General features: G+C 52.0%; 2 protein-coding genes across 5 annotated transcripts; both read left to right on the top strand.

Moving 5' to 3' along the window:
• Positions 1 to 1,384: 1,384 nt before the first annotated feature.
• On the top strand, positions 1,385 to 2,296 carry MRPL34 (mitochondrial ribosomal protein L34). Its single transcript, XM_084498996.1, has 2 exons — positions 1,385 to 1,534; positions 1,725 to 2,296. Exons 1-2 carry the CDS (start codon positions 1,404 to 1,406, stop codon positions 1,996 to 1,998), a joined length of 405 nt encoding a protein of 134 aa, XP_084355122.1. The 5' UTR covers positions 1,385 to 1,403; the 3' UTR covers positions 1,999 to 2,296.
• A 728-nt stretch (positions 2,297 to 3,024) lies between these two features.
• On the top strand, positions 3,025 to 11,102 carry DDA1 (DET1 and DDB1 associated 1). 4 transcript variants are annotated; one of them, XM_084499000.1, is made up of 6 exons: positions 3,910 to 6,413; positions 6,883 to 6,963; positions 7,441 to 7,492; positions 7,808 to 7,869; positions 8,852 to 8,894; positions 9,702 to 11,102. In XM_084499000.1, the coding sequence occupies exons 1-6, from the start codon at positions 6,384 to 6,386 to the stop codon at positions 9,704 to 9,706; spliced, it is 273 nt and encodes a 90-aa protein (XP_084355126.1). In that variant the 5' UTR covers positions 3,910 to 6,383; the 3' UTR covers positions 9,707 to 11,102. The 4 variants fall into 4 exon arrangements, with proteins under 4 accessions (XP_084355124.1, XP_084355126.1, XP_084355123.1 ...); XM_084498998.1 differs by lacking the exon at positions 3,910 to 6,413 and adding an exon at positions 3,025 to 3,087 and having other exon boundaries at positions 8,852 to 11,102; XM_084498997.1 differs by having other exon boundaries at positions 3,936 to 6,413; positions 8,852 to 11,102.
• The last annotated feature ends 1,227 nt before the right edge of the window (positions 11,103 to 12,329 follow it).

Raw genomic sequence — 12,329 nt, 5'->3', positions numbered from 1 at the left:
CAGACACGGGGACTTGCCAGTCAAAGCCGAACCAAGCGCCCGCCCATGGAGGCCTGCCAGGAGCAGGGGGGGGCAGGAGGATGGGTGTTGGGTTTTGCCCCCTCCAAGGATTTGGGTTATCGAGCTCCCCGCCCGGTGCTGGCCTTGGCTTCCCAACCCAAATGGGGGGTTCCCCCATCTCCCAGTGCGGCCGCCCCACAGCAAGCGGGGTTGGAGCAGAGCGGTGCCTGTGAAATGTGTTGTGAGCAGGACTCGTCGTTAATCCCTGCTCTTGTCAGGGAGGAGAAATCTTTTTATGGTTTTCTCGCTGTTTTGGTATCTGTGGCTTCCCAGACGCCACGAGTGTGTCAGAGCTCAGCACCTGTGAGTGTGCACAGAAAGCACGAGCTCGCAGCACGCAGGAGCTGTGACACGACAGATAGAAAATCATGAATGTATCTCTCTTTTTTTTTTTTTTTTCACATCCATGTTTTAGGGAGGGTTGGATTCACATCTCCTGAACACGTGATGCTGCCAGTACGGACTTCTGGAGGGAACACAACAAAACAGTCAAAAAAAACAAAAAACAAAAAACAGAAAAAAGCCAGAGCTGGTGCCTGCTCTTGGTGATACAGCCAAGCTTGCCTCCAGCAAAACAATTTTTAATGATCAGAGCAGACAGCAAGGGTGGCGGAGATCTGCCCCGACGATCGGTGACTCACCACCCAGCCCCGTAAAAGGCTGCAAACCACATTTTTCAGCCCAGCAGCGGGAGCAGGATGAACCCTCATCATCCTCACTGTGCACGATGCTGCTCTGTCCTGAAAAGGGTATGTGTGTTACAGGAGGAAGGCGGCCGGAGCCGGGTGCTGGTGGGCCAGGCTGATGTCGTGCAGATTTGGGGGTAAATCGGTGAATGGGGAACGCCGCGGTGACACGGGGTGGTGGTGGGGGAGGACGGGGACGGGGCCTCCATGGGGTCACTCGTGTTCCTGCCACGGCAAAGGGATGGAAACGCAGGGGCTGGTGATGGCCACAGTGTTTTGACAAGCAATAACTCTGCATTTTGAGCTGCCTCTAGATGCTATGTTTTATGTTAGGACTATGTTTTTATGTTTATGTCTCTAAATGTTATGTTTTGTCGGTGACTTTTGATGGCGAGGGGACGCCCTGCCCAGGTGGGCTTTGCACCTTGCAAGCTCCCAGCAAAGCCCGGGAGGACAGGGGGTCCTATTTTTCCATAAATTTTCCATTATTCCACTATTTGGAGCCGCGGGCGGCCCGCTGGGACACGGCCTGGGGGGGACCAGGCCAAACCCCGAGCCCGTCGCCATGGTAACAACGCGGCGGGCTCGGCCGTCTCCAGGACTACAAATCCCATCATCCCCCGCGGCGGCACGGAGGGGTTGGGCTCTCCAGGGCGCATGCGCGCTTTCCCCCTCGGCGGCGAGGAGCCAATAGGGGGCGGTGTTGTTGGGAGGACGGCGTTGCTAGGGAGGGCTGAGGTGATGGCGGCGGGCCTGGGCCTGCTGTGGCCGCGGGCCGCCGGCGGCAGGTAACGGGACCGCGGTAACCGTAACGGGGCCGGTAACGGGGCCGAGCCTGACCCCCGCTGCCGCGGAGATTCCCCCCGTTCCTCCTCGGCGTGGCTGTGCTGAAGGCGCCGCTGCCTCCTCAGGGCCTTGGGGCAGCGCCGCGGCCTCTCCCCGCTGATTTATTTTCTTTATTTCTCTTTTCCTGCCAAGTTTTCTCCTCCTGCGGCACGTCGCGGCCTCTCCCTTCCAGCTCCGGGCGGCGTCCGTCCTGTCAAGGTCCCGAGAGCTGCCCCTCGGCCTCGGCGGCCCGGTGTCCTCGTGGAGCCTGCAGCAGGTTCGCCTCAAGGCGCGGGGCAACGAGTACCAGCCCAACAACCGCAAGCGCAAACGGACCCACGGCTGGATCAAGCGCATCAGCACGCCGGGAGGCATCGAGGTTATCCTGCGGCGCATGCTCAAGGGCAGGAAGTCCCTGAGCCACTGAGGGCTCGGCCCGTGGGGTCGGTTTGGGATGGGGCGAGCCGGAACCGAGCCCGAAAAGTGCCTTGGATTTGGAGTGACGCAGCCTGAGGGCTTTTACTGAGGACAGCACCCGGCTGCCACTTCTGCGTTGGAAGCACGAGAGGAATCATCCTGGTTGGAGAGCGGTCTGCGAGGGCTTGGTTTATTGGCTGCTTTTTTAATTGTCAGGTCACTGCCATGTCTACGCGTGATTGTAAGATAAACCTGTGGAAAACACAAGCTGTAATTAAAGCCTAGCAGCTTTTATTGCGCTTCCTGTACTAATTGTCGATGTGAAGTTAACGGGGAGAGGAAAGGCAGATTGATCTGAGGTTCACAAGCGCCTGGGAGCCTCGAAAGGACGGCAGCAGCGTGGAATAAGGGCTGACACCAGGGAGAGCTTAGTTTGTATTTTACAACAGCCGAATCCTCAGTGTCCCTGCTCTGCTTCTCTATCCCTGTGAGGTACCGTTAGTGGGGAATCATCAGGGACGCTGTCGTATTCCTCAGTGGCAGCTCTGGGCTGGGACACCCGTTCCTGTGCTGGGCTGAACGAGATTTTGGGGGTTTTTCTGTCCCGGGGGTGACTTTTTGTGGCCAGAGCTGTGTGGGGCAGCGCTGCCTGACCCAAGTGGTTGTTGGCTGGTTTCCCAGGGCCGCAGCAGGGCTTGGGGTCGCTCTGATTACACACGGCGACTGCACGCCAACTCCTCCTCAAGACTGCTGGCCGCCCAGCGCCGCTAATTAACAGCCTCACCCCTACCACGCAATTAACGAGAGCCACAGGGACAGGGGATCCCCGCTCGGACTACATTTCCCATCACGCCCCGCGGCCGCCTCCACATCCGGGTCCTTCTCCCTCCTCCCAACCCCTCCCGAGCGGGGCATTTCCTGCCCCTCCCTCACCCCAAGCGCCTCAGCGCCGCGCTGACTGACGGCCGCCTGACCCAATGAGCGCGGAGCCGGGCTCGGCGCGGACCAATGGGAACGCGCGGAGGAGGCGGAGGGGGCGGGGAAGCGGCTGAGGCGGCGGAGGCGGGGCGGCTCCTCCCGGCTGGCGGCGGCGAAGATGGTAGGCGCTGGGCCGGGCCCCCGCCCGAAATGGCGGCGCCCCCGGGCCCCCTACGCTGAGGGGAGCGCGGCCTCCTCCGGCCTTCAGCCCCCGGAGCCCTCCCTGAGGCTTTGGGGGGGGGCGAGGCCGGGCCCCCCTCGCTGCGGGCTGAGGGAGCTTGAGGGGGGGGTGCGCCCCCCCTCCCCCCCGCCCTCCTGGGGCGGGTGTGGGCCCCCAAAATGGCGGCGGGGTTCATGGGAGGGGGGGCTCAGTTGTGGGAGGGGGTCTTTTTTTTTTTTGGGGGGGGTCCCCGTTTTTCGGAGGGGGTTGTTGGTGTTTTGGGGTGCTGCCCCGTTTATTTTTGGGGTGTCTTTTTTTTTTCTCGGTATGGGTGTTGTCCTGGGGGGGGGGGCACCCGGCTTTTCGAGGGGGGGGGCTTCACCTTTTAATTTTTTGGGGGGGTTTTGTGCTTCTGGGGGTGCCCTTTTTTCCTTGGGGGGCTGTTCTTGTAGGGATACCCCGTTTTTCGGGGGGGGCTGCTGTCCTGGGAGGCATTTTTCGAGGTGGGGAGCTGCTCTTTTGGGGGGGTGTCCCTTTTTTCTGGGGGTGCCCCGTTTTCCTGAGGGGAACAGGGGGTGCAGGGGGCTGTGGTCCCCCTTTGGGGGTTGGAATTTGGTCCCCCTCTGCCTTGCCCCTGGGGTAGGCTGCTGAGGTGGGGGGTGCTGGAGGGCGGAGGGGGAAATGGGGGAAATTTGGGGGTACCCCAGGGTGTGGGGTGTTCCCCCCCCCCCAGTGCTGTGTGCTCAGAGGGTCTGGGTGTGGGGGGGCTGTTGGGGTTTATCGGGGTGTCCCCACGTAGCAAGCAGCTGCCTGGGGGTTTGGTGGTGGTGGTCACGGCCAGGAGAGATCCCATCCCCTTCCCCTGCAGTGGGGGGGTTGTTTTTGTGGCAAGAGAGGGTTTTTTCTGCCCCTCAGCGAGCCCTGTGACAAAGAGGGGTCAGCAGTGTCCCCTGGGGGGTGTCCCCTGGGGTCTCCATGTCCCAAAGCTGGGAGCTTTGGTGGCCATGCCCCCTGTTGGTGCTTCTCCCCCACCCCACGTCCGCGTGTGCGTGGTTTGGGGACACAGCCCTGCTCCCAGCACCCGTGCTTTGGGCCTCCCGCTCCTCAGTGTGGTTGCTGCGGTTCCTTTCCAAACCTGGGCATGCATACGTTGCTTTTTTTTTTGTCTTTATTTTCACCTTTCTACTTTTAGACGAGGACTTCCTAGGAAGCCCAGCGCCCTGTTGCCCCAGGAACGGCCTCTTATCTCTCCCTCACCTCCCAAAGCGTAGAAGGAGCCGCTGTTGCCTCCTGAGGTCGCTTGCTTGGGCGTTTGGGCACGCTCTGCTCGCTTAAAGAGCGCCAGAAGGGGCTGCAGGAGGAACATTTCCTCGTGTGGCACCACGGTGGGGGGGGGTGCGGCGGTGACCTGCCTTATCTGGTGCCCTTTGGAGCAGATAAGGGGCGTTGCGCTCCCAATTTCGTGCCGGATATCCAGGAACGTGCCTCGGGGCGCTTCCCCCAGGGGACCTTTTCAGGAGGTTGCATCAGGGCAGGTGCCTGTTGAAACGGGGCAGGATTAGCAGCAGGATCACCTGGGTGCTAACAACGCGGCTTTTCCGTTGTACTTCCCAGCGGTTAAACTAGAGAAATGGCTCTCCCCGTGCTCAAATTCCAATTTTCCTGCCGTTTTCCTGCCCTAGCAGGTGTGGTTCCACCCAGGGGTGAGGTGGAGGCTGAGCCCGGCGTGCTCGAGGCTGTCCTGCAGGAGCTGAGGTCTCTGTAGCCTCCTCTGAGCTGCTGCACATCCCCCTTCAGTCGCTTATATTCTAGAGGAGTGGGGCACCCACGTTTCAAACACGTTCCTTATTTAAATTGCATTTGGACTGATGATTTTAATGGTATTTTAACAACTTACTGGGCATGACTGCTGTAGAAATCTGTTAAAAAACGACTTCAGCCTGCCTGGGGAGAGCTGCGCCCCCTCTCAGGGCAAACGTGGGCTCTGCCAGCCCGAACCCCTCCATGGGGCAGTGGGGAATAGCCTGGGGTGAGGGAACTGAGGTGGGAGAGACCCGAAGCTGTGTGCTGCTCGGCAGGAACAGTTATTTGCACTTACAAGAACAGAAACTGAAAGCAAGCAGTTAAAGGAACCAGGGGCGTGCCTGGCCCTGCCTGGAAAGGGCTCCTGTAGCGCCGTGCTTTTAAAGGTTTGCTTCGAAATCGGGGATGTTTCTAAAGATCCTCAGCCCTTCCAAACAATCAGGGAGTCTTGAACCTGGGCTGTGAGGAGGAAGGTGCCTGTGGAAGTCCTTAGAGGATTCCCCACCCTTTTCAGCCTGGGACCCTCGCCCCTGAGGGGGACGAGACAGGGAGAAATTTGCCGTTGGCTGCTTCAAACCTCTTTTTCCAAGTCTCTCCTTTCAGCTAAAACCTGGCACCCAGGAAGGGCTGAATGTGGAAACGAGAACGTCGGCTCAAAAACAAGAGCGTGAATAATATTTTCTGGTTTGGCTAATTGCAGCTCTTTGTTTTGAAGTAAAGATGCGGCCTTAATGAAAATAACGGCCCCTATTTTGGGTGGAAACAACGCCTTTGAGCCCGGCGGTTGTGGAGCAGCCGCGGCCGTTCGTTTATCGCTTCGAAGGCCGAAATCAAACGGCTCCTCTGCTGCTTCCCCCTCCTGTTTAAATTGCTCCTAAGCAGGCTGCTGCGTGTGCAGGATTAGCAGCCTTTGGTGTGCACTATAATAGGCTTTGAGGCTTTAAGGGAGGATCACTGCGGCGCAGGTAGCTGATCTGATGGCTTCGGGTGGCTCAGGGCCCCTCCTGCCTATCGCCCAGGCACCTCGTGCGTTTCTTCCCCATCTCCTGGCTGCTTTCAAAGCCTCCCCGAGCATCTCCCTTTGTCCCTCTGTGCTGTGAGCGAAGAGGCTCCGGCAGGCTTTCAAGCTGGCTGTTCTCGTGACCCCGTAACGCTCCCCTCCCGCCCCCCTTTTTTTCACTTTGGAGAAGGAAATTCCTGTTTCACGCTGGTGCGGCTTAATTAAACAGCGAGGGCTCCGCGGGGTTCCCGCCTCTGTTTAGCAAATAGCTTCGCTGCCCCGCGTGTTCGGCTCTTTTCTGAACTGGGGGGGGGTTATTTTTTGAAGGACTGGCAGCGCTGACGCAGGCAGGGGCGTGATCCTTCACCAAAAAAAAAAAAAGTCGGGCCTCGCTGATAAGGATTGGGCTTTTGGGGCCTCGGAGGCTTTCGTCGCTTTCGGGAATCGACAAAGAATGGTGACTGCGAAAGCGAAAGAGCAACTGGTTTGAAACGGGGACGTGTTCGAGGATTTGAGTCATCGGGGTGGCTGCGGCAGTTCCCTCGGGTGGTGGTGTGGTTTGTGCTGGTCTGTGGATCCCGCTGGGGTCTGCGTGGTGCAGAGCTTCCTTCCTGAGCTCACCCGCGTCACCTGGATGCTAGGAGAGCTTTCTCGAGCAGCCTTCCAGCTGCATTCCAGAACTTTGGGAGAACAGCGAGCCAAACGCAAAAGCTGGGGATTCGCTTGGTTTACAAAACCACTTTTGTGTTGTTTTTTTCTTTTTTTTTTTGTTTTGTTTCGGTTTCCAACCGCTCTCACTAGCTGGGACCTGGCAACATCCTTCCCAGCCCTGCAGTTATTTATCCTAACGACCCGAGCTGCTCCTTGGAGAATCAGCCCAAAGCAAACAACAACTGCAGTATCACTCTTCCTTTCTTCACCTACTTCTTTGTTTGTGTTCTTTGTCTTTTCAGGCCGATTTTTTGAAAGGATTACCGGTCTACAACAAAAGCAACTTCAGCAGATTCCATGCGGACTCCGTATGTAAAGCATCAGTAAGTATTGCGTGTCAGCCAGAAATCCCGGTGCTCTGGGAGGTTTTCTTGCAGGGCTCAAAGGATATGAGAGGGAAATAAACTCGAAACGAGTGTTTGTTTGCTTTTAAGAAAACAAACAAACCCAGCCATGTGTGCTTGCAGTTCATGAGCTGAGATTGGCGAGGAAAACCTCCTGCTTGTTTTGGTGAGGCATGCGTCCTCACGGCAGCCAAGCCACATCAGTGGTGCTCTCTGTATGCTCACATTCTTTAGCAATGGTCTTAGGCCCTGAAAAACATCAGAAAAATGGACCTGCTTCGAATTTCTTAAAAAATAGAGGAAAAAAGCAGCAGCACAGTGTCATATAACGGGGCAGAATATCCGAATGCATTTGTAGCCTGGGTTTCTGGTGGCCTTTGGGTTGGTTTAGCTGTGCTGGAGTTAAAAATCACCTGGTAGCCGTCGCTGTTCTGTAACTGTGCAATTCCTCTACAGAACAGAAGACCATCGGTATACCTTCCCACGAGAGAATACCCGTCTGAACAAAGTAAGTCTGCTCCACTGACGTGGGGTTTTTTCCTGTTTTTGGATTTTAAAAATCTGGCATACACGTAAATTCACTGATTTTGAACTTCAGATCAGCTGATACTCTTGAACTGTCACCGCAGTTACAAGCAGTTTATGTCTAGTTACTGTTTTTTTTGTGCTTTTCCTCTGTCCTAACGAAGTGATTGCTGTTCCTGCATCCTGCCCTTTAATCTAAAGGACCATGCTTAGTACGTGAAATAATGTCATGATTGCTGCACAGTTTTAAAGGTTGTCTTTAAAACGACCTCAGCTTGTTTCTCTCTTTCTTTGGCAGTTATAGTAACAGAAAAGACAAATATACTTTTGCGTTACTTACATCAGCAGTGGGACAAAAAGGTATGGTTGTGTTTCCTTAATATAAGCGTCTCGATTTGCTGACTCTGGCTGATAGAGCTGGGTATCGATCACAATCAAGATATTGATGATTAATTAAGAGTGATTCAGTCCTTGTGAAATGCACTTCAGCAAAAGGAGGCTGTGTCTCTGCACAGCTCTGTCTCCTCACAACATTTTATTTTTTTTTAAAGCTTTTTGTTCTGTTTCAGAGGACAGTAACTCAGTGTTTAGTCTAGAACTTGGGAGGCTTCAGTTCTGTTTCCCACTTAGCACAATTTTCCTTTGTGACCTTTGCAAATTGGTCTCCCTGTGCCTCAGCTGTCTGCTTTACAGCTAGAGGAGAGCTCCTACCTCCCAAGACTGTTAGCAAAAGATGGATGAGCTTATGCAGAACATGAATGCATTAATGAGGCTGTGTAAGTACCTTGGTTACGAAATCCGAGTTCCCGTATCAGGAATGCACAAATTAGGAGGCTCTAGCTGGCGTCTGAGACTGATGCTGCCTGGGTTGGAAGGGCTCAGACACGAGGCAAGGACTTGGGAGTGGAGATAATAAAGCAGGGATCTTAATCATGAGAGGATGCAGAACACAGAGAGAGGCAAAATTATAAGGAGCCTTGAAGCTGAAAAGAAAATATTTGTGTATGACGGAAGTCTTTTGGTGATTTTGATAAGTTTAGGGACTGACTCAGAGAAGCAGGAAAAAAGAATCTTACTCATGTGTATGAAATATTTGAGGTCTATAAATAAAAGATGCTGAGAGCAATGATTGGTGTCGTTGCCCCACCCTCAAATATGAAGAAGCACCCCTTGGCTTTGGGCAAAATCCTCGTGGTTTGTTTCAGTATGTCTGTTAGGTCATCGCATTGCTGTATTCCATCCTGAAATTTTTACAAACAACATTTTTTTTCTACTGGCATTAGCTCCCGCCAGCCTCAGAAGGCTTTGGAGAGTTTCACTGTGACTTTCTTTGTCCAAACAGAATGCAGCAAAGAAGAGAGATCAAGAGCAAGTGGAAATAGAAGGTGAGAATTCGGCGCCACCACGGAAAATCGCTCGGACAGACAGCCAGGATATGAACGAGGACACTTAAACTCTTGGCTTTCTCCTCTACTACTTTGCAGGCGCTTCCTGTTTTGTCTCAAAGTGTGTAAATTTCGCCCCTTGCCCCCATCTCTCACCCATCCACTATGCAGCCCAAACCACTTCTGACTTCATAGGAGCCAATGTATTTATTTTTTCTCCGTTTTTTTTTTTTTATTTATGCCGTAAAACTTACGGAGCAATGGTGGAACAATCCAGTAAAACACGTAGTATAACCTTAGTTCCTCCTTTCTCAAAAGCATACACTGTCACTTTTACAGGTTTTGTTAAATCTGTTACCTAACCAACCGGGTCTAGCTACGGAAGCCTGAGCAGGAGACGGGTTGTTACAGACCCCTGGCGTGGTGCAGGCTTTTTGATCCATGTACCCATTGACACGTTACGAGTGGTTCATTCTTCTTTGTGCCCAGTCCAGCCATAAGTGTGGGGCCTCACTATTTTTTTTTCTCAAATACTCTGAAATTGGCACTGCACTTAAAAAAAAAAAAAAAAAAAGAAAAAAGAAAAAAAAAAGAAAAATCATGGGTGTCATTTAGGATTATGTTGATCTTAGCAAAACGTGTTGTCAACTTGATATATCAGTTGTATTCTTTTGGTCTGTTCTGTGAGGGCCACGGTCGTTTGGCAGCGTACATTATCTCATGCGTCAGTGGTCATGGAGAATTCAAGTGAAAGGTGTGTTGCTTGTGTTGCTCTTTTAATTCTAACAGTCTCTTGGTCTTGAACAGACTGATATGTGCAACTTCTCCGTTGGAATAAAAGGATGCTTTTATCCTATTCTGAGTATTTGATCAACAGTGTATTTAAGCAGCAGCTGATGGAGTGGAGTTGGGTAGGCGCCCTGCAGGCAGCGCTTGGCCGGATGAGTCTGGGAGCACCTTGGCAACTAGATCTAGTTCTCTGTGTCGACTGCCGGCTCTGACTAATGGTACGTTGAATTTCCTGCGATATCGGCATGTCTGGAGTGGAGTCTGGGACTTTGAGTTGATCCAAACGTGAGCTTCCGTGGTCTCCGTTAAAGACCAACCCATCTCTTTTGGACTGGGACAGCTCAGTGCCTGTTGCCTGTAACCCTTCACTGACTCTTCAGGAGGAGCAGAAGTGGAGACCCGTAAGTCATCCAGGTGGAGTCGGAGGTTCAGAGACTTAAAAGGAAATGACCATCGTCGCTGAAGGGGACAGGGAAGGTGTAGTTTAGTAATGATGTCTTGTCTGCTTTAATGTAAGAAGCTGACTTCACACTGTGTTAGTTTAAATTGATGAAGTTATAACTGTGTTTTTTCCTCGTTCACCAATCTGAAACACCAGTTCAAGAAATCTCACGCGAACGTTGTTCTAGAGATCCGGGATGAGCCTAGTTCTGTGCGACTGCAGTGGCCACGAGCCTTGAGGCCAGGGTTTCTGCTATCCCCTTCTCCACAGCAGCCCCTTCCTACCAGCGGATGCCACGAGATCAGGTGTGGGGGCGAAGGGGACCCGAAGGGAGATAGACCGTTGCTTATGACTTCGTGTTATGAGGCAGAACCTTGGGAAGAGCAGGGCACAGCTCACTCGGCGTTCTCAAATGTGTGTTAGGCACCGAGTTCCTGATGCAGCGAGTGAATTTAACTCAAAGTTAACACCGAGTAGCTTAGAACTTTGTACCTGCCTCAGAAAACGTTACCTTTTTGCCATGGCAGTAACCTCCAAATTACTGGAATGTTGTTGGAAATGCCAACCGTGTTGGTGAAGATAAAAACTACTTAGAATTCCGTCGGATTTACTGGCAATTGCAAGAGGACTTCTCCCAGCGTGCCGCTACCAACAAGTACTTCTGTGCAAAGTGCAGGATGTTAACTGAAGATGCTGTGTTAGCATCTGGTCTCGCAGGGATCACCTGAAGCTGAAGCTGAAGAATCCTGTGAAGAGCTGTGAGATACCAAAAGAGGAAACGGACATGCAGCTGGTGGTAAAGTGTGACCAATTTGTGTGTTTTAGCAAAGCTTGAGAGCTGCAGCCTTGCAGACTAATGTTTGTACAGTGCGTTGAAGTTGTAAAATGCTGTATACTTGATTGACATGGCAAGGTTTGGGCTTTGCTGACTTCTCTGCTAGACAGAGTGATGTACTATTAAAGAGAGTTGGCAGTTCCTTCCTGTCGTAAACCCCCGTCTTTGTTCCCTCCGTGTCGTTAAAAATTCTCTTGTTGGTTCTGGGAGCCTTTGAGATGTTTCAGAGATTTTTAGGAGGTAAGAGAAGGTTGCCTTTTTATTTTTTATTTTTTAAAAGTAGTTCTGAAGTGATGGAGAAACTAATCTTCAAAGAGATGTGACCTTAAGTATCAAACCTGTCTTTTGTTTGTTTGTTTGTTTTTTTGCATTCATGGTTGAGCACAAGCAGTGTGGATTTCTAATACCCCCAGTGGGTCTTTCTACATCCCACCTGATCTGCAGCGAGAGCTCCCTCCTCTCCTTCCTTCTCCAGCCCACTTTTCCTGCTGCTCCTGGCTCCAGAGTGCTGTCCTCAAGCTATTGCACTTTGATCCTATCTGTTTAATCCATGGTAAGTGTATCAGGTTTGAGTGTTGCATGGAAGATCTTACTTGCCTAACTGTGACTTCCTGGTGCCTTAGTGCATTGAAAACGACAAAAATAAGAAAAAAAAAAAAAAACCCAAACCCTGGATTTCTTGCTGACCACACTGTTTGTACAATGCCTGGCTCTTGGCACTTCAGCCTCTCTTGTTACAAAGTGACTGAAATTTAGTGACCCTCAGGGGTTCTTTTGTACGTGTCTGCCTAGTGGAATTTGTATTGTTTCTGTTACCAATGTACACTAAAGGTTTGGGTTTTTTAATGAGAACTTGAGATACTTGTCAGAGATCAGGATTTTTTTGTAGCTGAATAGGGAATCTTTGCTCAGTAGTCAAAGCAGCAGGAGCACGTTTCTTTCTACCAGGGGACGATGAGTCCGTCCAGGAGCAGACTGTCCTGTTTGGGGGCATCTGTGCTGCCAGGCAGGGCGCTCCTGCACTAAACAGCAGTTGAGATGTATGTTGGTTAAGTTTAGAATATTAAAAAGTTAGGCACTGCCTTTTTCTAACGTAAAAATACACTAGTGACTGATGTGCAGGGAAACTAACGTTTTGTCTAGGTTAATTCTTGGTATCATATAATTTTATTTTATTTTTTAGGGGAGAAATAGTTAAAAATAAAAAAAACACCAACCTACTCCTCACACGTAAGAGTTGGAGGAGGGGGGGGAATGTTGGAAAGAAGGGCAGATTTTAACATGTTCTGCCCAGCTGTGAATTCACAGGGAACTGCATCAGAGCAGCAAAGTGTTTGTTTGCATTTATGGCTGATTCCTGACGTTTGCC

The sequence above is a fragment of the Aythya ferina genome (genome assembly GCF_964211825.1).
Source record: "Aythya ferina genome assembly, chromosome: 26".
Taxonomy (NCBI): Eukaryota; Metazoa; Chordata; class Aves; order Anseriformes; family Anatidae; genus Aythya; species Aythya ferina.
Note: the sequence above shows the minus strand (reverse complement) of the source record. Positions and strands in the feature narration are given on the sequence as shown.